General features: G+C 39.2%; 1 protein-coding gene and 1 long non-coding RNA gene across 19 annotated transcripts in view; one reads left to right on the top strand and one right to left on the bottom strand.

The window, feature by feature from the left end:
* The window catches only part of LOC129045776 (uncharacterized), a 305,866-nt gene extending 288,698 nt beyond the window's left edge, over positions 1-17,168 (bottom strand). The window contains exons 1-4 of the long non-coding RNA XR_010411424.1: positions 17,009-17,168; positions 15,606-15,776; positions 15,079-15,175; positions 1,863-2,708 (exon numbers count right to left, since the gene is read on the bottom strand). This is a non-coding gene — a long non-coding RNA (uncharacterized LOC129045776). The remainder of the gene's footprint in view (positions 1-1,862; positions 2,709-15,078; positions 15,176-15,605; positions 15,777-17,008) is intronic.
* Positions 17,169-17,325: 157 nt separating this feature from the next.
* KITLG (KIT ligand) overlaps positions 17,326-27,077 on the top strand; it is a 200,069-nt gene continuing 190,317 nt past the window's right edge. For 8 of the 18 annotated variants that reach the window (XM_064590818.1, XM_064590816.1, XM_064590815.1 and 5 more), the window contains exon 1: positions 17,333-17,539. Coding sequence is in view for 3 of the 18 variants with exons in the window: in XM_064590809.1 (XP_064446879.1) it covers positions 17,525-17,539 (15 nt within the window). In the remaining 15 variants the exon portion in view is untranslated. Of the gene's footprint in view, positions 17,540-27,077 lie in introns of all 18 variants that reach the window. The other 10 variants (XM_064590821.1, XM_054506892.2, XM_054506891.2 and 7 more) reach the window with 5 other exon arrangements.

Raw genomic sequence — 27,077 nt, forward strand, 5'->3', positions numbered from 1 at the left:
ACTACATCATATGAAAAGTATATCCTTTTAAAAAATTTTGATGGGACTATATATGGTTGATAAGGATCTTATAATTAATACTAAATTTTAGATCTCAATGAGAAAGAATAATTAGGACTATATAACAATAGACAAAATAATGCAAAACTCATTTGAAATCCAAAAGTACAAAATCTGGAGATTATTCACCCCTTTTAATTATTATTAGCTTGTTCCCATTATTGATGATGATTCAGAATTAAATGTAATTCTACTGAGTTTGAAATCTTCCTACATTAAGGAATTGAACAACTAGAAATTACTCCAAAAACTTTCTTAACCATAGAGTCATATCAGGATCTTGTTAAAAAAGATTTTTTTTTTTTAAGATTTTATTTATTTATTTGTGAGAGAGAGAATGAGAGACAGAGAGCACGAGAGGGAGGAGGGTCAGAGGGAGAAGCAGACTCCCCGCTGAGCGGGGAGCCCAATGCGGGACTCGATCCAGGGACTCCAGGATCATGACCTGAGCCGAAGGCAGTCGCTCAACCGACTGAGCCACCCAGGCGCCCTTGTTAAAAAAGATTTTGTAACAAGGTAATTTCATGGTCATATACTGACTTGGTATAACCTCCCATTTTTTAATAAATGAAGTAACTGATCTAGAAAAGTAAAATATTCATAATTCATAACAGCCAACATATTAATGAACTTTTCGGTATGCTGTGCTGGCTTATGTCATACTTCAAGACAGTAAACAGATTCAAGATTCATAAGATATTACCTCCACAATAAAAACAGATGGCTATTCTCTACAGAATAGCAAACAAATGTATCAGATGAGAACATCAATATTTATCATATGGATCATTAAAAAGAAATTAAGCAAAATTTTGAACTACATGCAGCATTAAAAAATCAAACATATTTGAAGAACTTACCTAAAAATAGTCAAATAAGCAAATAAAAATAACTGTTATGTTACCTTTTGGGACCTGTTCTCAGAAGTCCCATAGTATCCCTTCTGCTATTTACTGAGGCAGTCATAAAGGCCCACCAAGTTTTAAAGATGAAGGTGGGAGACAGGCAGAGACACAGACTTCCCCTCTTGACAGAACTGGCAAGAGTGTGGAATTGGAAACGTTGTCACAGCCACGTTTGGAAAATTCAATCCACAACAGCAAGGCTCTTGCTGAATGTACTTGAGATATCTCAACTTTTAACTCAGTACAACTGCAGATAATTTATTTTAGTCTATATAAATATATCCAAAAATCAGGCTTAATGTAACATGAAATTGTAAATTAATCTAAAAGAGAAACTTAGTCAAATGCATTTTTAAAAAAGAACGCTTCTAGCATGGTGAAAATGTGTGATTTGGGTTATTCATTTGGTTACATCTAATTGGTTAATAAATGGATGCATACTTTTGGTTGTAAATGTGTGAGTGAATAAAAGGCGGCTATAACCATAGCTGTCTCTCTACCTGTCTGTGTATTGATATATGCACACACAGGTATATATTACTAAAGCTAATTCAGGAATGTCATTTTTTTTTTTTTGAAACTGTTCCTTTTTCATCAACCTCATTTCCATTTTCTGTTTAAGAGTGTGTGGAAGAAGGGCGCCTGGATGGCAGTCTATTAAGGGACCGACTCTGTTTCAGCTCGGGTCATGAGCTCAGGGTCCTGATACTGAGCCTCACCACCAGCTCTGAGCTCAGCAAGGAGTCAGCTTGAGATTCTTCCTCTCCACCTGCCCCTCCCCCACCGTCTCAAATAAATAAATACGTCTCTAAAAAACAAAAATTTTAAATCAGCGTTTAAAAAATAAGGAGTGCGTGTGGAAGAACAGCTTTAAGACCACTCAGTGGTTGTTCCTACCCATTCAGTCGCTGGAACGGGGGTGCTGTGGTCCAGTGTTCCCGGGCAGGTTGGTCCCTCCACTCCAGCAGAGAACCATGGAAGAGATGCAGAGGACACCTGCATGCCCTCACACCCATCTGGGCCCTCAGGTTGAGTAAGAGTCCGTTTGGGAGCCGGAGCAGTCCATTCACCCTGAAATTCTTCCTTGGTCACAGCCATGTCGGCAGGGTCTGCTCCTCCTTTCCAGTCGCTTCGGGGTCTGCGTAGAAGCGGAGACCAGGTGGGACCTCCCACGGGGGTTCGCGGAAAGGGCGCCCCGCATGCGCAGAACTGCCGGGGCACCCACCCCCTCAGAGCCTCCGAGGGAGATGGCCGGGTCCACCTCGTGCGCAGGAGCGTCTGTGTTCTGCCGCACCGTGACCGGCGCCTTAACCCAGGAGGCCTCCGCGAGCGCCTGGCGCGCCGCCCTGGGATTGGGAACCACCGCCAGTGGTGGCTGAGCGAAGGTTCCAGGAGCCGAGCGCCTCCAGCGGCTGCGGCAGACTTCAGCTCGCTGGCCAGGATTCCCCGGGGATCTGGCGCTGACTTCAGCTGGGTTGGCAGTGGCAACAAGGGCATGAGCTGCTAACAGAAGCTTCTCCCAGGTTCTCCTCGGATTTAGGAGATCATGCCATCCTTTTCTTTCCCCCATAATGTACTGCGCTGTTTGCAAGTCAAGGTTGGTGCCGCCTCAGTGGGTTCCTGCTGCGAGGAAATTGAGCACGTCCTCCTCCTTCATTTGCAGGACATCTGGGGCTCCAGACATTGTGGAAATTTCACTTTAATTTATGAGGGGAACCCAGAAACGGTAATAGGAACCCCACTCTGCATAGCAAAGAAGGAATATAATTTTTAATAACTAAAGGAAAGCATATTAGCAAATTAGATTGTGCTCAATGTAGCTACAGTCAACATTTTGTAAAAGAGACATGAAATTCTAGATCTGTAAGAACTCAGCTCTTTGCAGCTAAAGGTCACTGTTAGGGGCTGACTTGTGTCTCCCCTCAAAATTCATATGTTGAAGCCCTGATCCCCATTAGATTGAATGTGATTTTATATGAAGAGAGGACCTTTAAAGAGGTAATTAAGCAGGGGCACCTGAGTGGCTCAGTCATTAAGCGTCTGCCCTCCACTCAGGTCATGATCCCAGAGTCCTGGGATCCAGCCTCGCATTGGGCTCCCTGCTCAGTGGGGAACCTGCTTCTCCCTCTCCTCCCCACCTGTGCACTCTCTGTCACTCTCTCTCTCTCTCTCAAATAAATAAAATCTTAAAAAAAAAAAAAAAGAGGTAATTAAGCTAAAATGAGGCCAATAGAATGGACCCTAGTCCAATATGAGTGCTGTCCTTATAATAAAAATTTGGACATGCAAAGAGATACCAGGGCATGCATGCACAGAGGGACAACCATGGGAAGACCCACAACCACGGAGAGGCCACAGAAGCAGCCAACTCTTCCAGCCTCCACAACTGTGAGCAAATAAATTTGTGTTGTTTAAGCCACCTAATCAGTGGTAGTTTGTTACGGCAGCCTAATAAACTAATACAGTCACTCAATCCCCTATTTGGAATTAGATATCTCTGTTTTTCTAAATGTTCTATTAAGAGTTTTCTATCTGAAAACTGAATAAAATGGGGGTGGGGGTGGGGGGAGTCTATTCTTTTTAAAACTTCATGTTTCCCTCCTACCCTTTTGCCCCTCATGCACTCATGTCTGAGGCTCTCCGGCCTTGTGTGTTTGGGATCCTTTTATAAAAGACAGTTCTGAGTATATTCAAAGCATGCTATTACCACAATTCCCTAGGAAAAGCACAACGATGGTTTAAGAGGAGAAGTTTTATTACGAAGTCAACCTAAAATTTAAGTATCATTTTGGTTAAATTTATCATACAAAGTGAACAAAGGGTAGTGGTAAGGCTGAAGCATTTAAGACTAGAGTTAATGGCCATGAAAGGCGTTTGCAGTCCTCTGTGATCACCAACAGCATTGCCCTTTCCGTACAACAACGATGCTACCCATCACACAGTCATTATTTAAGCACAAGCTGTTAGGAGAAACAACAGTAACAGCAAACACCTGTGTTTCAGTTAAAGAGGGGAAAATATATTCAGTTTTTTTTTTAAGTTGCAATTGTTTGTGTCTACTTGCGTAAGTAAGTTGGTTTGTGTCTGCATATTTGTGTTAATATATGAATTAGGTGAATAAATTAAACCATTTAGGAACTGTGTATACCTGGATATATTCGTTAATCTAAGCCACTGTTCCCTTACCTATAAAATGGGGTTAATATATCTCCAAACGATGTTGTGGGGGGTATTAAATAAGAAAATATGTGCAAAACTCTTGGTGGAGTGGCTGATGCATGCAAGAGATCAATAAAAGTTAGTAATTATATGATTTTATTGTCATAAAGCTCAGACATTGAATTCTTCAGAGACCTTAGTTATCTTAGGGCCAGAATTATGCCCTAGAGAGTGGACTCTTTGAGTATTATAGGTTGCATTAAATTATTGTAGGTTGAACTGAACTAAAATAGATAGTATATTACATTTACCATTGCTTTATATTTCTGATACTTTCTAGAAGTATTCTAATAATGCAAAGAAAAAAATTATCAAGTAGTAAAGTATTTGGCAGGGCAAAATAAACTACCTTAAGGAATCTAACTCAGTTTAGGCTTGATTCTTATAAGCCCAATGCTTTTAAACAATATGTATTCAGTAACCATGTACTACTATAAGCAGACGTGTTTCAAAGAAAATTAAATAACTTTGTTGATATTCTAATTTTCTTTGTTGATCAAAATATTTTTCCTTAGCTATCTAAAGTTGATGAATTTGATTTGTGATCTTAAAAGCTTCAATCTTTGTTTCTGAAAAATGGCAAAACATTTTGCTAATTTTCAACTTTCAAGGGTCTGAAATCAGGTCAAGGCTCAAAATTGACAGTGGCATGAGTCCACTCAATTTAGCAAAAGTGTGTTCTCTCTGTTCCTCTCTAAATGTTACAGAGAATTCATTATCTCTTTTTTTACATTTAAAAAACAATAAGCCAAGGATATCAACACATTATGAACTCATAATAGGAAAGCCTATTTTAATTATTTTTTTTCTTGCTCTTACAGTTTACCATAACAGAGGATTTCTAGAAAGGTGTGCCAGACCCACAGAACAAAGAGAATGCAGTGTAGTGAGGAGATCACTAGGATGGAATTCAGGAATCCAGAATCCAAGTCTGACTTCCTACTTAAAGTTGTATCATCTCTGGTAAATATCACTAAATTTCTCTGGGAAGATAGGGAGTATGATGTATATGTGCCCTTCTCTATGAGGATATGATTATGCTTTGGAAAAAGTGGAGAACACAATTTAAATATGAGCCTTCTTTTCTGGAAGATAGGGAGTATGATGTATGTGTGCCCTTCTCTATGAGGATATGATTATGCTTTGGGAAAAAATGGAGAACACAATTTAAATATGAGAACACAATTTAAATATGAGAAATTTAAACCATCTACTATGGCATATATATTTTTTTCTATGAAAGCAAGTATTGAGTAAGCCAATGCCACCTACAGATCTTGTATGAATTTAATAATGTAGTTCTAATATTTACTGCATGCATATTATGCACTATCTATTGCCTGGCTACCATAAACTGGGGATCTGAAATACATTACTGTCTAATCTTTAAAGTGCCACTACTAGGTAGTCATTATTATTCTCGTTTGATGGAACAAAAGCTACCAAGAGCATCATTCCTATATGTTTGGTCCATATGTGCAGGGGAAAAGGTCTCAATTAGAGCCAGAAAACATTATTATTCCCATTTTAAAGATGGAGCTTCTGACGCTCAGGAGGGTGAGTTGACCAAAGTCAAAAATGGAAGATTAGTGACAGATACAGACTCCAACACTGCTGGGAGACAGATACTGGAAGCTCCATTGAACCTCTGGGAAAATTGAGGCTCAGAGAGATTAAAGAATCTGCTGTAAATTTCCCAGGTGGAAGATGGTGAAGCCAGGCTTTAAAGCCAGGTCTGTTTATTGAAAAGTTAATCTTCTTTCCACTAAAAAAATGAAGCACATTGGATAAGTAAAATATGCCTCCTCCTTTCATCTAACAAACAGCTGTAAATAAATCATTTTGTGTTTTACAGCTCCTTTGTTCACTTTCTTCTCCCTCCTTGGCTACAAAGCCTCTCTCTGCTCTTCCACCTGATTTAGCTGGTCTCTAAAAGTGAAACCTGTTCTATTTTCTTTCCAGAGAGAAAAGCTTGTGTAGCATTACACATTTTTTTTTTTTTTTTTTTTTTTTTTTTTTTGCTAGCATTGCTTATATTGCTAAGAGTTCTTAGGATTATCTTCCTTAATGATGACAGATCTTTGATATATTAGATTTAGGAGAACAGCTTCAGCATAAGGATGAACTGACAAAAACTCTTTATAGAAGTTCAGATAGGAAAACTTTGTACCACTGTAAATCAAGATTTTAGTCAACCCTCTTTGTTCGCAGTGTCCTATGGTGCCAATATTCTTTAGTGAACCTTCTCCCTAGGAAGCCTTCCTTCTTCAACTACCTCCTTTAGATTCACTGTCAGGTGCTTTAATACTTTTACTACTTTATTTCTGCTCAATGCAAACTTTTTAGTTTCTCCTTTTCTAGTTAGCACCATTGGAAACCAGATGAAAGGCAGCTTCCCACTTTGCACTGATAGTTGATCAAGATAAACCGAGAAACACAAACGTTACAGAGATGATATTGTACAAACTACACTAAGGTCAGGTAACCAGAAACCCAATAACAGGGATTAGGGTAAAAATCAGCACAGATAATCTTCAGCTTCCAATGTTTGCCCTGAAAAGACTCAATGCTAGACTATTTCCTTTGCTCTACATAAAAGAACCTTGTTCTGCTTTCAGAGTCCTTCATTGTCATGAAATCAGTCATTTGAATCAGAGTCCTTAAGGACATTTTCCATGCTGAGAATACTCCTTTGAAAGGTGTCTAATTATCCTATGGTCCTGACAGCTACCCAGCATGCCCTAGGACTTGACAAGTTATTTTCCACCTTTTGACCACACAAGAAACTCTACAATGTAAATACTGCATTATCAGAAATACTTAACTCACTTCTTAGCTCATAAATTCTTCTATTTAACAAGAGTCATTAATGGATGCAGTAAGACATCATGATTAGAAGGATAGGTTTTTAGAGTCACTCAGGAACAAATTAAATGCAAGATTGGTCACTTTCTAGCTTTGCTACCTTCAGTAGTCACTTAACTCCCGGTGGCTCAATTTCCTAATCTGTAAAACAGGGTAATTGTACCCACCTAATAGGTGAATTTGATCATCTTGCTTCTCTTTATTCAAATAATGGCAACGATTAACAGCACCCTATACATAGATGGTTTACCAAATCCAAAAAGTAACAGTTGTGTTAGGAGTATTGCAAGGATTATTGTATAGATCACTATAAAGATTAAATAATATATGCAAAGTACTGAGCATTTGGTGAGTGTTGTAAACAATTATGAACTGACCTCAAGCCAATTTAATATGTACAACTTTTAGGTTATTTGTGGTATGTTATGTGGCCACCAGATCACACTGAATACAAATCACAGACCAAATTCTGTAACACATATAGACCAGTATATTGACAAATAGATACAACTCAGGTCATACAACATATTCTTTTTTTTTTTTTTTTAACATTTTATTTATTTATTTGACAGAGAGACAGTGAGAGAGGGAACACAAGCAGGGCGAGTGGGAGAGGGAGAAGCAGGCTTCCCGCGGAGCAGGGAGCCCGATGTGGGGCTCGATCCCAGGACGCTGGGATCATGACCTGAGCCGAAGGCAGACGCTTAACGACTGAGCCACCCAGGCTCAACATATTCTTTAAAGCTTGATAAAGTCCCAGCTTTTTGTACAGTTAAGTGCTCTCATTAACATCTTGCATGAAATAATTACTCAAGACAGACACATCATTAGAAATCCTCCCACACCAGTGACTGGAATCAGTCTCTTTATGGCTCAAGTCACGAGTATCATTACTTCCTTGAATTCTTATACCCTATTCCTGTCTATGCCTCTAAAACAGTTTTATCCAATCCATATATCCTGAAGAGCTTTAATATTACCAATGAGCTAAGCAACCCTTGTCCTGCCTAAAAAAAAATTATTTTGCCATATAGTGTGCTGTTTATGAGTGCTATCTAACATCCTTATTTCTAACATATTTTCAACATCTATAAATAAGGTAGATTTGTATGGTATAGATATGGATAATAGAAGTAATGGCATTAGTATTCTCTAGAGCATGGAACTTCTAGTTAGAAAGCTAGCCCTGGACTGAAATTCTTCAACAGAATGCTTACAGCACCTGGGGGATGTACCTTCAATTAAATCACACACACACACACACACACACACACGATACCATCCTACATATTTTAAGGTAAATGAAAGGTATCACAGCAATAATCAATCCAATTTAAGCATGCATTCTTTATAAGTGAAAAAGAAAGTACATATTTAAAAATTAATTGTTCTGACAGCAATAACTTTACTTTTATTTACTGTCTCACACTGTCTCACCTGGAGTGTGGTCTTCAGAATAAGAAAGTGGTAACTCCAATTTGCTGTAAGAGCCTTTATAGCATGGAATGGCAGCTTTGAATGGAAACCGAATAAAGAAAAGGAAGGTAGGTGAGGGTGGCTGGTGTATGTGGCTAATGATGACAATGTCTAGGGCTTAGTAGCCATTTTAAAGTTGGATCTCGGGCGCCTGGGTGGCTTAGTTGGTTAAGCGACTGCCTTCGGCTCAGGTCATGATCCTGGAGTCCCTGGATCGAGTCCCGCATCGGGCTCCCTGCTCGGCGGGGAGTCTGCTTCTCCCTCTCCCACTCCCCGTTTGTGTTCCCTCTCTCGCTGTGTCTCTCTCTGTCAAATAAATAAATAAAATCTTTAAAGTTGGATCTCTAGATTCTGAAAGCCCTCTCTTTCCTCAAGGCCTCTGGAGAATAGGTTGAAAACTGGTCAAGATCCCCATAACCTCTAAAGATGGGGTCATTACAAACAGTCAGTTTCTAGCTAAGGGAAAACACAGACAATGAGGTACACTGTGAACAAATGTCTTTTATCCAAACTTGATAAGTGGTCTGATGACGCTGAGAGAGACATGAAAAATCTGCTACTTGTCTAATTAAGTTGCACATCCACCAAAAAAAAAAAAAAAAAGGAATCTACACTGCTTATTTCAGACTGTGGAACCCACAATAGTAAAGTTATCTGCTGCCTAGCCACCTTAATGTCAAACCCATTCTTTATCACCTAAAGACACTCCCCAAAAAAAGAAAGGAAAAAAATTCCAAATATGTGACAGCCTCTCTGACATTCCCTGTTTATAGTTCTTATAGAAAGAGATAACCAAGGGAGGTGCATTATATCTTGTCATAGAGCTTTACAAAGTAGTATATTTATCTATGTCTCTACACTCTTTATTAACAATGCCATTCAAAAGTTGTACAGAGGGGCGCCTGGGGGGCTCAGTCAGTTAAGCATCTGCCTTCGGCTCAGGTCATCATCCCAGGGTCCTGGGATCCAGCCCCACATGGGGCTCAGCAGGGAGTTTGCTTCTCCCTCTGCCTTCCACTCCCCCTGCTTGTGCTTGCTCTCTCCCTCTCTTCTGTTTCTCCCTCTGCCCCTCACCCCTCTTGTGCTCTCTCTCACTCTCTCTGTCTCTCTCTGAAATAAATAAAAATGTTAAAAAAAAAAAGAATACTTTTTTCAGAAGTTGTACAGAACAAACTTGTCAATTAGGAAATAAGCCATGCTCTAGAAACTTCTCATTTAAGTGATTCACTAGAAAACACATTTCAAAAGAAGAATATAGAAAAGAACATTGCCACAGTTGGAGCCACAAATCTCTTTTAAAATCAGATAACTGAAGAGGGTAACATCACTGCCAAAAACACCAACATACATTAATTAATTTATCTAAGACACGTAAAAGTTGTGAGACATACATGAAAGTCATAACCAGGAAAATTATGCAAAAATGTACAATTAGACAATATATTTTTAAAATGTCATGGAGCAGAGGGACATCTGGTAAAATATATAAAATTTGTAACATTTCATGGTATTTGAACATCTAAAATATATATATGTTCAACAGTGTCCAATATTCTGGGAATACAGACTATAGAGAAGCATATTCCCAGAATATACATATCATTTAGAAAATCAATTTCAACTTTTCTTCTTTGCTAGAAATCCTTTTCTGAATAATCTTTAAATCATTTTCTTATTAATAATAAATCACTCTTTACTATAAACAAGGGTGGAATATTTACTCTTGGATCTTGATTCCTTAGAGGTAGTGCTTCTGGACTAGTGTTTCATAAGTCAGTTCCGGAGATGTGGATTCTGCCCCTCATTCAAATTATCCATTTGTGGCCTCAGTTTCTTCATCTGTGGATTAACTATGAAAACTACACTTATCAAAATTGTCTTCTAGTTTTAAAAACTACATGTTGGGGCGCCTGGGTGGCTCAGTCGGTTAAGCGTCTGCCTTCAGCTCAGGTCATGATCCCAGGGTCCTGGGATAGAGCCCTACATGGGGCTCAGCAGGGAGTTTGCTTCTCCCTCTGCCTTCCACTCCCCCTGCTTGTGCTTGCTCTCTCCCTCTCTCTCTCTCTGTCACATAAATAAAATCTTAAAAAATAAAGACTACATGTTCATGAAATAAGTTTCTGAAATCTCAAAGGATTAGAAAAAGACAAGTAAACTGTTTATATAAGTTAATCGAAATACCTTCTTTATTATAAAATAAATTTGAGTCAAAAAATGTTTGTTAAACTTTTAGTAGCAAACATAATGACATGAAAACATAGTTGTTTTATGAAGCCCTATTTCCTGTTCTCTCTCTAGAATGTTCCCATCAAATTCCCACAGCTCACTTTACTCTTTTACTCATCACATTTTGAACAATATCCTTTCCTCCTTCACTGAGGATTCATGTATTATAAATTAATTTTCCCATTAATTATAGACCTAATTAAGGTTATAAAGAATAAACAGACACTCTGCTTCAAAGAGGAAGTGTTATTTGAACCAGGATTTGAATGATGAAAAGGAGATTTCAGGCAGAAAATAGAGAAAAAGCTATTGCGTGCTAAAGGAACAATGTGAACACAAGAACAAAGGCGTCAAAGAGAAAATGTTAAGAGGTCCAATATGGCTAGTTGGATGGAAGTGGCTGGTATAGCAAATGAACGTAGGGAGCTACAAATATTGTGGCCAAATTGTGAGGAACTTCGGATTTCATTCTCTAGGTACTGAGAATCAAAATACATTTATAGACAGTGAGGTGCTGTGACTAGATTTTTACAGATGCTACTGAAATGTTGGCAGTGAAGTTGAAATGGACTGGAATAAAAAAAGACCAGGGACAGGAGGACCACTGGTGGATCTGATGAAATAGTTTAAGTGAGATTCATGAGCCTCTGAAGTAGGGCAGTGGATAATAGAAATGGATATTGTGTTTTAAAGGAAATTATTAGTCAACTGGAGGTATTCAAAAATATTTGTCAAATTGATTAATGAATAAATGATATGAATTATTTCTATAAGGTTAAATTAATAATTTTAAATATGCCAAGAAATTCCTTCATGAAGATCCTTTGGATTTCTTTTCTCTCATATTCCTACTAGAATATTTAAATAAGTTTATTCCTTTAGAATTTCTTGATAATATCACTTTTTCTTTGGGCCATAATAGCTAATATCTTCTTGACTATTTGATAGATGTATATAGATCTATCTTGATATTGATAGATCATTATCTGTATTACAATTATCTCCGTGAAACACTAATTCTTTTATTTTGTCAAACTCCATTTGATATATGATAAATATTTATTGATAACACTAAATAGAACATTCTGAGCTAATATTACTAACATTTCTAGAATTTCACAAAAGAGTTTAAACAATTTTTTTTAAAAATCCCTCTGATTTGGTATTATCCAGGTTCAACTTTTTTCAGAAATGTTAATTATTTACTGTTGGTTTTTAAATTGGGCCTATGGTTAATTTTTAGCCACAACATAAAAGAAAAAGAAGGCCAACTACCAATAATTTAAGTATTTAGTATCCAATAATTTAAGTATTTGCTAATCTTTTTTTCATAACCAAGAAAAAAATGAACTAAACAAATGGGTTTGATGATACTCTCTGAATATGGGTTATTCAAAGAATACTCCATAAACTGATGTTTTGTCATCATTTTTAAGGCTGGTAAAATCACACACCTATAAGGATAAAGGAAGATTCACATTTTTGTAGTTTGGCAACTCCACAGGAAAGAGGTAATCTTTCCAATTAACTTTAGCAGATAAGTCCCACAGTGGATTGTGATGGGTCCATCTTGGGTGATGTACTCCTACCTCACCAACTCCTACGTGGGGCTGCAGGGGGGTGGGGGGGGAGGGCCCACGAAGAGCCTTGTGAATTACAATCCCTCATGAAATATATGAAATCCACTGTGAATTCTACTGGAAGGAAGTGGGGGTGCTGATAGCAGAAAAGAAGAATAAGAAAGTGTGCTGGGCAGATAATAAATGCTTACCATAGTCTATATGCCTGGATTAAAGCAATGCTCTTTCTACTTACTGTTTGAAGGACATTTAAAAAACTACTTTATCTTGTTGGTTCTCAGTTTCCTTATTTATCAAATAGAAAAATTATCTCTCTTACATAATTGTTGTGAGAAGTTAGTGACATAGTATAAACTAAGGGCCTAGCACAATCCCTGCCTCATGTCTGGCATCAGTAACTTAGAGCAGTATTAAGAGATTCACTATGGGGTTCTAGAGGGGAGGGGGGTGGGAAGATGGGTTAGCCTGGTGATGGGTATTAAAGAGGGCACATTCTGCATGGAGCACTGGGTGTTATGCACAAACAATGAATCATGGAACACTACATCAAAAACTAATGATGTAATGTATGGTGGTTAACATAACAATAAAAAAATTTTTTAAAAAATTCACTATGTTCTGCTCACTGGACTTGAAACTGACAATAAAATAATGAGTGAGGACAGTCATAGTCAATGACTTTAATCAAATACTCACCCAGACAAATGTTAAACTGTAGCTGCTTTGTTAAGTGCTACACAAGAGAAGGAATTCATACTGGAGTTTATATTAAGAGGGGAGTTGACCGAATCAGAGGTTAGAGAAAGCCTGCCTAAGGAAGAGAATATAGAGAATATTGAGTTGAGAGCTAATGAGGATGAGAAGATATTTACTAGTCAAAGAGAAAAGGGTTGAGCAAAGTGGTATAAGTGGAGGCAAAAGGAAGGAGATATGCAGAGGCTCTGAAATGGGGAGAAATTATGAGGAACAGAAAGAAGGCCCTTGTCTGAGCAGGGGAGCACAAAATGAATTGACTTTGGAAAGGCAGCAAGGGGTCAGACCCTGGAAGCTGTGAAGCCTTTGCTAAAGTATTTATTTCTTTATCCCAAGAGCAAATGACAAGCCACCAAAGAGTTTTCAGCAGAGGAAGTTACATAATCAAAATGTGATTCTCCATTTCCATCTCTCCCAAAGATGGGAATGGATGGCAACCCTCTGGTCTGGCCTGGTCAGACAACAGCAGTTTTAGTTTGGGGTGCCTGTTTTTTAAAGAAAGGTATTGAAAACAACATGTGTGTCTAACACAGGGCAGTCACAAAATGGTAAATAAACAAGAGATGTTTCACATGCATGAGACAAGACTTACAAGACTTATTTACTAAATTAGACCTGTCTCGTAACAACAAAAAATATTAAACTGAAAAACATAAACTGTTTCCAACAATTAATCAAAACAGCATGATGGACAAAGTAGCATTGAAAGAATGCAAGTAAAGATGAGATTATCATGGAGAGACTTTCTTCAAAATGTACCAAATGTTGAACTCCCTGAACCCTATAATGGGAGCCTACTATTTTTGCAAGAAAACATTCCCCATGTCTCCTATCCACTTGGGGCATAGCCCTGATACTTGTTCACTTTTAAGTAGCTCCTGGTTTTCTTCTGCTAAAGGACTGGATACTGGCCTGTGTCTCCTCCAAAGGTCTGCGTTCAAGGGAGATCTCAGTCTTTCTGACCCACTTTTGACCTCCCATGAGCTTGCTGGAGAATCTTTGAATTGCATACTAGCTCTTTCTAATCTCTTTGATATCTGCTTTTTATTCTCTTGACTTGATTTCAAATAACATGATTATGCAGCAAAACTGTGGTGAGCAATATGAAGGAAACAAAGGATATAGTTATGGATAAGAAAGTCAGTGATGAAAATAAATAAATAAATAAATTAAATAAATAAATAAATAAAAAGAAAGTCTGATGATTTAAATGTAGCTAGAGTCATTGAGCTGTGCAGGTGGGAGGAGGAGACAGAATTGAGAAGGGAAAAGGAGGGAGGAGGGGGGAGAGAGGGTGAGAGCACACTGTAGAAGATGAATATATTTGAGTATTGAGATGAATGACTTAGTTGAATAAAAAGAAATTCACCTGAATTTCTGAGAGGTTCACCTCCTGGTTTCTTTAAACCTGGCCTAATTTATTAGCCCTTCCTTTCTATTAGTTTCATAAAATTAGTATGGTTAGATTGATGTTTGCCAAGTTTTTGTAATTCTACCAACTTCATGATTTTTGTCACATATGCCTTCCCTTAGTACTAGTTATTATTTATTTAATATTATACACTAAACTGTCTTTAAATTGACCCTTTAAATTTTTTTCTAAGAAACAACTTGGAATCATCTGTTTGATGTGATATATATGCATATTATATAAAATATATACATTTTAATTCATACTCATTTGATAAAATAAACAAAAATATTAATCTGTGCACCACCTAAAATCATCCTGGGAACCTTTACAGCTATGCGTGTCACACTGCTATACCCATGATTTGAGGCAAGGTCATAGAGCCTGCAGTAGGATCTGAAACAACCTTTTTCATACTCATTTCCCTTTCTATTATAGTAATACATTTCAGGAGTGTAGATCCTTTATGCATTATATATATATAATGTGATACACACACACACACACACACACATATATGAAGTGTTTGGAAGATTTTGGCATAGCAAAATTACCCCCAAGGGCTGGTTAAAATTGGGATTACCTGGGTGGAGTCATTAATTAAATGATTATCTAATGCTGTCATACTTCTGTTTTCAGGCTTCTTTCCACTTCTGCTTAAAGTGGTTTGCAGCACCATTCTGATTGAAAGTAAAAACAATCGTTTAGTACTGTGAACTTTTCTTGTGGTTCTTTTTTTCAAACATTTATTTTCATTAACTATGGACAGGGAAGTGGTCTTCTAGTTGGGAGCTCCAGCCACGTGGAGCAAAGCACTTGCTGAAGGATGCACAGTGACATACCAAGTCCCCAAATTTGTTTGCTATTAAGTGAATGTGGCAAAAAGAATAATGACCCCCCAAAGATGTCAACATCCTAATCCCTGGAACCTGTGAATATGCTATGTTACATGGCAAAGGGGAATTAAGATTGCAGATGGAGTTATTATTGTAAACCAGCTAACTTTAAAATAGGCAGATTTTCCCGGATTATCCGCAAGGCCCTTAGAAGTAGAAGAGGGAGATGGAAAGGAAAGTCAGAGTGGTTTGAGGCCAGAAGAACTCAACTCACCTTTACCGACTTTGAAGATGAAGGAGGCCATGAGCCAAAGAACGTGGACAGCTTCTAGAAGCCGAAACAGGCAAGACAAGGAAGTCTCCCCTAGAGCTTCTATAAGGCATATGCGGCACTACCACCTACACTTAGCCCAGGGAAATCCATCTTGGACTCCCAATCTCCAAACTGTAAGATAATGCAGTTGTGTTGTTTTAAGCCATTAAATTTGTGGTTATTTGTTACAGCAGCCATAGAAAACTAACCCAGTGAACTTCAAATTTTACCTAGTTTCTGCTCTCAGGGTTATAAGTTTGGCATATTTATTTTTTAACAAAGGCACACTGAACTAATTAATGCAAATTTGGAATCCTACTCTCATTAAAATACCTAATTCCTAAATTTATACATTATTCTTGTTCCCAAAAATTATTGATGTTATGTCTGGTTAACATTTTCTTTTAAAAAATTAACACAATTCTTTTTAATGGTCTCCAGTTACAAGAACGAAAATAGAAGGGTTTTGGAGAGGCAATAAAATCCTTGTTCTAAGTACTTTTTTAAAGGCTATATAGCCAGAGGGCTCTGAATTCAAATTAAGTTGTACCATTTACTAGCTGTGGTTTGGGAAAATTGACCTAAGCCTCTGTTTCATCATCCATAAAAATGGGAATAAAAATGATAGGACCTATACAATAGATTTGAGGAAAAGATTTACTAAAAGAATCTACCAAAAGTCCTATGCATGACACCTGGTATGTAATTAAGTGCATCACATAATGGTATTAGCTATTATCACTGTTTTTTCATTATCTTTCTAATTTCGAATATATCGCTAACAAAAAAGTACAACTTTCAAACACTTGCTGTTATCGACCTGCACATTTAATAATCTATGGCTTCTCTTTTAATGTTAATTTTTTTTAAAGATTTTATTTATTTATTTGAGAGAGAGAGAGAGAGAATGAGAGAGAGCACATGAGAGGGGGGAGGGTCAGAGGGAGAAGCAGACTCCCCGCCGAGCAGGGAGCCCGATGCGGGACTCCAGGATCATGACCTGAGCCGAAGGCAGCCGCTTAACCAACTGAGCCACCCAGGCGCCCTTAATGTTAATTTCTAAAGAAGCAGCTGTAAACCATTCTGAAAATAGCATCTCCCTTAGCAATACTTAACCCCGAGTCAACAATTTTTTTAATTATATTCATTGACTAAATTATTAAAAAAGAAAATAGAGGAGATAAGACAATGGCCTAACTACAGATTCAGATTCCAATTAAGCTCCCCCACCCCATCCCCGCCCCCAAGGCGGGGCGGGCTGAATTCTTTGCTAGGCACCCAGTGAACTCTTCTAGCGAACCGCCCCAGTGGAAAAGGGGGGAGCTCCCAGCTCTCGCTAGCGCGCGTCTGTCCCCGGGCGGTACCAGGTGAACCCCGGCGGAGCTGAGAGGCCGAGCTGGGACTCGCTGCACCCGGCACGCGGCGCTAGAGGCGGCTGCAGGTTCAGCTTCACCCTCGGCGCCCCCGTGGCTTCTCTCTGGTGTGCGCGCACGGCGGCCAGGCGAGGGGAAGCGCTTGGCCTGATCTGTCCAACTTCGGGGGCCTTGGCCGCGCTCTGGCTGCCCTCCCGGGTCTCCCCGCCGCGCCCCTGCCCCGTCTCGCTTCCCAGGGCTCCGGAAGGGAAGGAGGCGTGTCCGGAGCAGGCGGGAGGGACCGGTATAAAAGTGTTGGCGGCGCGCCGGCCCAGGCTTCACTTGCCGCCTTGTGCCGGGACGAGGAGCGCCGCGGGCAGCACGGGCCGTGGAGGGGGCGCTGCGCTCGGGCTACCCAATGCGTGGACTAGCTGCAGCCGCCGCTCGTGCAATATGCTGGAGCTCCAGAACATCTAAACGGAGTCGCCACACCGCTGCCTGGGCTGGATCACCGCGCTGCCTTTCCTTATGAAGAAGACACAAGTGAGTAGGGCGCGCCGGGAGCCTGCCGCCTCTCCTAGAAAATCGCGCCCGGAGCCTGGGAGAGGCCGGCTCGTCTCGGCACCGGCTGCCGGGGCGTGTGGGGCTGTGCCCGCGGGACGAGCCCAGAGGTTGCGAGGGAGGCGGGCGTGGCGTGCGAGTCGGAGCCGCCCTGGCCGGGTGAGCCAGAGAGAAGGAGTGGGAGCGTTGAGAGGGAGCTGTTGTCAAGTTTGGAGCCGCTGCCGTTAAGTTTGGAGCTGTCAGTCGGAACCGCAGTTCCTGTAAAATGGAAGGATCTGCTCTTTGGCCGGGGAGTTAAGTTACCACGAGAAGGCATTTCTTTGCACGGGAGATATTTTCCCGTGGATTCCGGGAGATTACAAAACAGCTCCCAGCGCACCACGCTCGCTCACTCTCGAACCCAGGTTTTTGTGCAGCCCCGAGGTGGGCGCGGGGCTCGTGCGGACTCGGGTGCCGCCGCTCCTTAGCAGCGGCGCTCCGCAGGGTGGAGAACCTGCCCGGCCAGCCCCGGAAACTTGGCTCTGCGCGGTCTTTGCCAGGTTTGCGGCTGTGGGTGAGTTTCCAGGGAGCCATAGATGGGGGGTAATACCACCACATTGCACCCACCTTCTTCCAGTACCGAAGAGAAAAAAAGTTTGTTGTTGTTTGTTTTGTTTTTTTAAATAGGCACCTCTAATGATAGTTATTGAGGTAATTTCCCAGGGCTGCTAAATTGTGCATTATACATAAACACTGTGAGTAAAGCACCGCCCAGGGGTACAATTAGAATTTTTTTTTTCCCCCTTGAAGCAGATATCTATCTGGCTTATAGTTTGCAAGGGGCTGCCATGGTACTCCCACTCAGAGTTCCTTTCTCCATTGCAGTTCTTACCTCTTCCCACTTCTCCCCTTAGGAATTTATCTGTGTTATCTGCCCCGAGTTGGGTAAAGCTGCCCTTTCACCCCCCAAGAGGATCTATCAGAGATTGCAATTCCGAGGGGCTGGAAGTGGTGGGGATAAAAGGAAATTGAGAATTTGTCCAAATCGTCTGTTTAGAATGAAGGTATCCATGTGCTGAAAATGCTTTACTGAATGAATTGGTTCCTATCCTGTTTTAAATTGATGTGTGGGCCTGGGAAATGTACACATTCAGAAGGAAGTAGGAAGAATGGAGCCCAATGCACAGGTGGAAAGGGCAGGGGGAAGGGACGTTTCCTGGCAGAAAGGTTTGTGCAGTTTGGAGGGCAGCTGCCCAAGACTAAGGAGGGGAGCACAGGTTCCTGGGGCAAGCAGGTTAGTTTATAGGCAAAGCATTGAACACCACACCCAGGATCACCACACTGTGCTGTTGAAATGTGAATGTTAGAGACTGGCACCAAAAGAAAAAGTTGTAATGTTGTAATGTAATTATTTGACTTGTACAAGCTTTTTGCTTTGTGGAATAATAAGGGCAGGGGACCAATTCTTGTTACAGTAGCATCTCACCTGAATGGTAGTGGTGAGAGCCGGTGGAGAAACCGCTACCTTCTAGTTCAGGAAAAAAAAAAAAAAAAAAAAGCCTAAACCTTATTTAAACAAGAACACAGGAGACAGATCAGGTTAATGTCCAACACTCCAAAGGGAGACGATGTACTACCATGTCACTTTGAGAGTCAGGAGGATTGATGATCCTTGCACCCTTGCTTTGCAAAACAAATGTGAGCTCTGTAATCTCCTTTCTCGCTTTGATTAAATGGCTGTGTAAATCGGATTACATGGAATAATTCCATTGAAAACTAGAAAGAGGTTGATCTAGCCTGAAACGCTGTGGCGTTAGTGACTCAGTGCTGCCGACCAGGGACATTTGAGACTAAGTATTTTAGAAATGTGACCTGCTCCAACCAAGTTAAAGTGCAAGCCCTTGGGGGATCTTGCTGATGTTAAAGGATTTGCAGGCAAAGGAGGGCAGTGCCCTTGTTGAATGAAGGCATTCATTGCCTGGGATCTAATGACCTTCAAGGTTTCCTTTAAGGATACTTCTAGCAATTCCACATTCTTGCCACTGCAAAGGAAGACACTTGGAAATAGTCGGAAATAAATAAAATCATGGAAGTAGGGAGGGGGATTAGATCCTCCTTCAAATTGTTACATTTCCTAATCCAAAAGTTAGAAAGAAATTTTCTGTGCAATTTCTATGTGGATGGAGAATAGCATAAGGAAATTAGACATTAATAAGTAAGGTCATTTGTTCTACTGCATCTAATGTTATCCTTGCCAGGGAGGAATGTCTATTAATGTTCAACAGTTTAAGTAATCATTTATAAATATGGCATCGATACCAGAGTTCTATCATAAGACAATGATTCTGTACGTTTCCGTTACCCAAGATACAAAATGAGAATTTAATAATAGTAATAAGAATAATAAGTTTTAACTTGAATTGTAATTTCTCCAAGAATCCCAGAGACACACAGGTATTCTGGCTTTTCACTCAAGCCAAGTAAGTGTGGAAATTCCATCAACAACCACTTGGGGTTTGATAAATGATTCTGTCATTTATTTAGCTTGGGTGGTGGACTTCAGTATTTGGGAAACAATTAAACGGGCAATAGTCCTTAGGAGCAATTGTAACAATAAATTGAGTCAGGAGCCTACAGAAATGAATGTGCTTTGCATCTTTCTGATTGTATTTTATTCATATTGTGTGGTTTTACAGTTTCTGAAGAGAATTGTGGCACTGGTTTAGAAAGAACATCTATTTCAGTATATAGTTGTTTTTTTCAATGTAATGCTCTGATATACTGGTATATTAAATAACAATTGTGCAGCATATTTGGCAAGACCAATTAGAAAAGAGCTGTCAGTTTAATGGGCCTCATGCCATGTTTATCAATGTTGTACTCATATTTTAGTTTTGAGATGGTTTGTGAGAGTTTTCATGACTGCTGTCAGTTTTAGAAATACTAAAACAGGAAAAATTCATCTTGAAAACAGTGTAGAAAGGCCATTTTAGGCACACATTAATTCTCAGAAGAGAAACAAATAGAATGCTTGTTAGTTTATGTTATTCCAAAGAAAATTGGAATGTCTTTTTTTTTTTGTCTTCATGAAATTTGTCATCTGTGTGATGATGCAAGTTTTTAGAAAAAAATTAACATTTATGAAAAGAGCATTTTTAAATTTTGTCCTTAAAGTCACTCAATTTGGAATGCATGCTTTGAATAATTCTAATTTATATACTTTTAATTGATACATTCTGCCAAGACTTTAAAAGTGCTAAGTCAGTTACATTTAATAGAAAACAAGGAAAGTAACCATATGGAAATCTGAGGGCCTGAGCCAAACCAGTTAAAATTGCTAAATTTTATTTATGTCTAACTACCAATTTGAAGATAGCAATTGTGTCACATTTTTTTCTTTAATTATAAGTGACTGAAATTCTCCCATCACTATAAATAACATAAAAAAAAAAAAAATCCCTGCCTAAATAGCTAGTCAGAATATTGGAGGAAAGTTTCTTGCATGGTCCATTGAACCCCATTGCATGTGCCTTCCCCATCCGTCTAGGGAGTACCTAAGCTATAATGGAAAGATCCTAGGCTCTTGCTTTTGAAGACTTAAATTCTGATTTCTGTTTTACCACTGGTAAAACAAATGACCCTCAGGCAAATGGTTAAACTTCTTAGGATTTACAGTTTATAATCTGTATGATGATTATCAACTAGTTATAAAGATTCTTCTCATGTGATGATTGTAAAGAATTAAACAAAATTTTATATAGGTCTTTATCCCAGCACAGTGGCTTACTGTAGTTACAATCAGAATTTATTGCCCCTGAGAAGAGAATCGCCTTGCTGGCAACTTAATAAGCCAGTGAAAAACTGGCTATTGCGTCTAAATGATGCTTAACCAGCAAAGCAGAGAGACCAAGTTTTTATAAAATCTGGATCTATGGATTCAGTGCCTCCCATTATAGGTTGTTATCTGTTTACAGACTGTGATTAACACACATCAAACTAGGATTGTGTGAAAACAAAGGCACTATGTGGCATGAGCGATGTTTAACCTTTCAAGTTTTTCTTTAAAGGTAAAACTAAATAAGAGCATTAGAATTGAAAATAAAAGTAGAAACTGGAAATATTGTTACCATATCTGATTCAGTTCCATACTTCCAGACTCTTGCTTTCTAAGTTGCCTCCGTGTGATTCTGAGAGTTTATTGTAGACTAAAGATACTTGCTTTTCTGAGGGAGGCCATGCATTCATTTTTGCAGGGTGTCCTTAACCTGGCAACATGCAGTAACTTTTTTTTTTTTCATTATGCAAGTTTGTAAGATTTTTTTTTTTCTCGATTACCTTAATGCTCCCCTTTGTAAATTAGGGTGTAAAGCAATTGGATATAAATCTGAGGAATGATCTTTTATCTTTGATCTTTGATCTTTATCATGTACTGGATGGAAAAGAGTACATGAATCATGAGCAGATGCAAGAGACTCTTGGTGTTAGTCACCTGTGTAATCAGAACAGTTTATAAAACAAATTGAGGGAACACCAGGATGCTTTTATAATCTATGCTGTTTTCAGAGTTATTTTGTATAGACTTCATTTCATAGAAACCATTGACTATAGCCTTACTAATTTATAGATGCAGCAAGATGTTTTTGCCTTTTCACTTAAGTATGTGTATACTAAAAACTGTTTACAAAGGTTAAGAGTTTGAGAAAATTGTCATTATTTCATCTCTACCTATTTCCTTCTGTCCAGAAAAAAGGAGATGGGTGGGGCCTCATGGTTCTTTTTTTAAAATCACAATGTATGTCATCTAAAGAAAGACTGTTCTTTATGTAGCTCTCTTTCTCTTTTGGCTACATTTTACTATTTTTCTAGGTTGCCACATTGACTTGGATATTAGGGGATGGAGTTCTTTTACTAGCCCAGATACTAAGTTGTATGACTTGGGAAGGCCTTTTAATCTCTTCCAACTTGGATTTCCTCAACTGTAATGTGAGAAGGTAGGAGTAGGTGATTTCTAAGCACCTTCCAGTTCTAAAATTTTCGATTTCTAAGATACTAGTAAAAGAGGTTTGAACCACATGGCATTTAAACTTCCTTTGATTTGGAGATTTATGTAGCCATTGCTTTGGTTTGGTATGAATGCAAATTATAACCACTGTTTTATGATTATGAACCGGTCAATGGGGAGAAATGAAAGAGATTTAAGTTATAGGACGTTGTACTTTTAGCCATTTCACCTACTACTTGATAATTCTCTATAATAAGAATGATATTTATACTTCCTATTTTAGCAATATCCATAGTTGAAGAGGATCTTTCTCTCTTCTTACCTTTAAATTCTCTAGGGGAGGAAGAATCCTAAGGCAAGGTCAGACAGACAGAGGAGGTACGCTTACAAAAGGTAATGAATGCCTCCCAGTATTTGCTTCTCTTTGCTGCCCCTGCAGTCTCCAGCATCTATGTGCAGGGAGTGGAAAATGGAGAGAGTCTGGTCATGCAGGAGAAGTCTTAGTGGGCAGAATCAGAGGAATGGGTCCTATTCAGTGCAGATCTGGCTCCAGTCTTGCCCAAGTCTTGGGCAAGTCTTGGGCAAGTCATGGGCAAGTCACGGGCAAGTCACAGGCAAGTCTCTGAGTGGTAGTAGTATTACTGTGAATCGCACCCTAGAGTTAATCCTGAGAAGATAGTGAAGAGGAGGGGTCTGTAGCTGGATGCACAGAAGCTGAAAAAAGAGGGAGTAGCCCTGTTGCTTGAGGGAAAAGACAGTTTCCGTGGATGACCCTTGGCTGAGTCTTTCCTTGCCCTGGCTTTTTGCAGATCTACTAGAGTCTTCGGAACACCTCTCGCCTGCCCGCCTGCCTTCTTTCCTTAGCTTCTCTCTAAAACTGACATTAGCTGAGGTTTGGGGCAAGCCCAGTAGCCAGCAAGAGGTTTTCCTTAGCAGTCAGGAGCCATGACAGTCCTTTTCTTGTTGTTGACATGAGAATATTAGAAGATCAGTTGGACCTCTCCTCCAGACAACGGACCATGGATTCCTCAGAAAATATGGTCATGACAATGACAGTAGGCTCTTCTACTCTAAATGCCCACAGAGTCAAGTGAGCTCTACCTACTAAAACAGACAAAACAAAAGGCAGAGATCCAGAGAGTTAAACATGTAGCAGTAGCTATACACCAGCGACCTGGATGCAGGAATTCAGCACTTGACTTTGCAGGTGTAGCTATTGCTTTGGGGCTTTGAGTGCTGAGGATTAGAATGCGGTCTTGATGGGGGCAGTTAGGGTTCCTTTTCTTTGTTCCTGGTGCCCAGACCGGCAGCTCAAAAATCCAGCAGTTGCCTTGCAAAGAATGCCTTGCTCCCGTGGAAAAGGGCAAGAGCAAGAGCAAACCCACTGCCAGTGCTCACTTGAAAAAGCAAGCCTCGGTCTCTTTCACCTTTACAGAAAGGGCGGTCCCCATTGCATAATGTGCCTCCCCCTGCAGACTTGAGAGGCAAGAGCACAGCCCAGAGCGGGCCCTTATGTTTGTCTTGTATACACACACTCTGTCGCCCTTTCTGGAGCAAAAGTTCATCTTCTGAACAAAAGCCCCGTAGGTGCTAAGAATTTTTCCCTCTTTTTTTTTTTTTTTACCTTGACATAAAATCTCTGAAGCCAGTGACCTTTCCATTTTAAGTGCCTTGACTAAACTCCAGGACGGAGACTCCTGTCATAATTGGCTTGTTTCTCCTCATGCAAGCATTTGAACGGTATAGTAACCAGCTCACCTATAGAAATGACAATTTAATAGTGGCTGTCTATTGTAAGGGTCCCTCTTGTGCAGTTTTCCACTGCTTCTTGGGGTCCCTTTCTCAATGCCCTCCTAAGCAACTGCCTTGTGAAAACACACAGATTCCTTGATTTCCAAGAAGAGTATTGAAGAGAAAGTGGGTTGTGTTACAAAGGCCTTGCGCCCCTCCTGGGATGTGTTGTCCATATGGATGGCTATCAAAATTTATATTCACTGCAGACCTTCAGATGAGAGCAGAGGGAGGAAGGGTGGCAAGGTTTCATATGAAATGGTTTCTAATGTGATCTCGAAAACCCAAGGATTACAAAACAAGCCTTGGCAGTCACACATCATTATTTAGGGTTCTGTGTCAACCTACACTTTAATGCTTCTGAAATAGTCAACACATTAGGGATTTACGTTTTTGATGATCAACTAAAGCTTCCTGTGATTGCTTTAGTTTGGATCTTCTGGTGATTTTAGAAAACTGCTCTATTTATTTGGCCCTGCCCAGACATCTCTGATATGTTGTTCCATTAAGTAGAGGACGGACCAACACGTTATTTGACTGCTTGTTAGATAAATTATCACAGTAGAGGAGGGTGGCTGGTGCTTTCTGCCTCCAGGTGGTCTAAAATGGGCACTCAACTGCAGGAATAAAAAGGGAGCTTGAAAACATTTGTGAAAAATGAAAAGCAGGTTTTTAGCATGTTTTTAATATTAGATAAAATAAATTCTGTGTAGAAAAGCCACAGGGCCACAAAACAGGGTTTCTGTAATTCTTGTTTTGGCAATAATTGTAACAGGTTTTTTTTTTTTTTTTTTTAAGTTTTAAAATTTTTCATTTTTTTAACCCCTGCCCAGGAAAATATTTTTAAGATTTTAGTACGTTTGTTTATAATGTTCCATGACCATAGTACTATGTCTTAACAATATTTAGAAAATAGTAGACATCCCCCCACTATTTGAAACTTGGATCTTTTTTACTCCTAAACATTTCAATACACTTTTAAATCCCAAATTGATTTGACCATTATTTGTACTTCTGTACAAATGTCACACACAAATGATTCAGCCTGAAGAAAGGAAATTTACTGTAGTTCTGTGACAAGTGTTTGACATTTAAATGTGTGGCTGTTTTAAATAGTTTCCGTCACTGTTTTATAAAATCAAATCACCCTCATACTAAGTTCATGCCAAATGGCACTTAGTAGAAAACTGTTCCAAGATCAATTAATTCATAGAACTTTTCTTCTGGGAGGTAGGTACTATTTTTTCAAATCCCATTTCACAGATGAGGAAACTGAGATAAGGTCTTTCTTCTGCCAACTCCAAGTGGTTATTGCCAAGACTAACACCCAAAGAGATTTAGCTGGCCCAACCACAGTGAATCCATGAGGCTTATTCAGTACCCCAAAGATACAAATTCTGTTTATAGAAACATTGAATCAAAAAAGAAAAGCAGTTCAGATATTAAAACAGCTGCCAATGATATTAATTTGGACAACAGGGGCGCCCGGGTGGCTTGGTCATTAAGCGTCTGCCTTCGGCTCAGGTCATGATCCCAGGGTCCTGGGATCGAGCCCCGCGTCAGGCTCCCTGCTCGGCGGGAAGCCTGCTTCTCCCTCTCCCACTCCCCCTGCTTGTGTTCCTGCTCTCACTATCTGTCAAATAAATAAATAAAATCTTTAAAAAAAAAAATTTGGACGACAAAAATTTCATGATTCTAGTTGCCTAGCAGAGTGGCTTATGTATAGTAGATGCTTAGTAAATACATATTGAATGTTGTGGAATGAGTAGATACCTGATTCAGGTTGTTTGGTGCTGATATATTTTTAAGAAGCTTTTTTTTTTTTTTTTTTTTTTAAACAGAAGGCAAATTTTAATTACCATACTGAGTCTATTATACAAACATGTGTTTGGTTGATGATTGGAAGGGCTAGTTGGTTCACCATTTGCAGCATTAATTTTCAGTGAATATGCAATATCATTTACTAACCAAAACAGGAGACCATGCAAGAAAATAGAAAACATTGGATTGAGTTCTAGATCAAATATATTCTTGGTTCTGCCACTTATTATCTGTATGACTTGTAGTAAGTGTTTTTCTCTGAATTTTACTTTCCTGATCTTTAAAATGGGTGCAGAAATAACTACCTATCATAGTATTGATGTGATGATTAAGTAAGATAGTGTCTAACAGTACAGTGACTTGCACTTAGTAAATAATCATTTCATTCTCTGCTAGATTAGTGAATCATGGAGCATTACCGCAAATCCACATGCTGTAGGGAATAAATTAATTATTAGTAATACCTGGCTTTGGCTATAAGACTTGCATTCTGAATAAATGAATTAAAATAATCCTTAGAGATTAATGCCTTAACTGCCTTATTTATATATTATCTACTTTATTTTTTTAACACTCATAAGCACTCTTAGTAAATTCAACAAAATTTTCCCCCAATTTGATCTTCTTTACCTTTCTTCCCTTTCTGAGAAAGGAAACAGTTGTACACAATAGGCCAAAAGACAAGCTGCTTAACGAGAGAAAGAATAGCTTATTGAATAAGGAAATGATATGACTAGTTAATAAGTTAGTATCTGGCTGCTCACCATGGATGAGGCACCGTGCCACAGACCGCACAGGTATCTCATTCAATTCTAGTCAAAAGAAAAAAAAAGAAAGAAAATGTTAAGAAGGAGATACTGATTTTTTTTAAACAAATACGGAAACTAAAGTTCAGAGATATTAAGAAAATTTGCCCAAGATTAAAAG

Source organism: Mirounga angustirostris, unplaced genomic scaffold, assembly GCF_029215605.1.
Source record: "Mirounga angustirostris isolate CCGP_5_RB_7025 unplaced genomic scaffold, mMirAng1.0.hap1 SCAF_5, whole genome shotgun sequence".
Lineage (NCBI taxonomy): Eukaryota > Metazoa > Chordata > Mammalia > Carnivora > Phocidae > Mirounga > Mirounga angustirostris.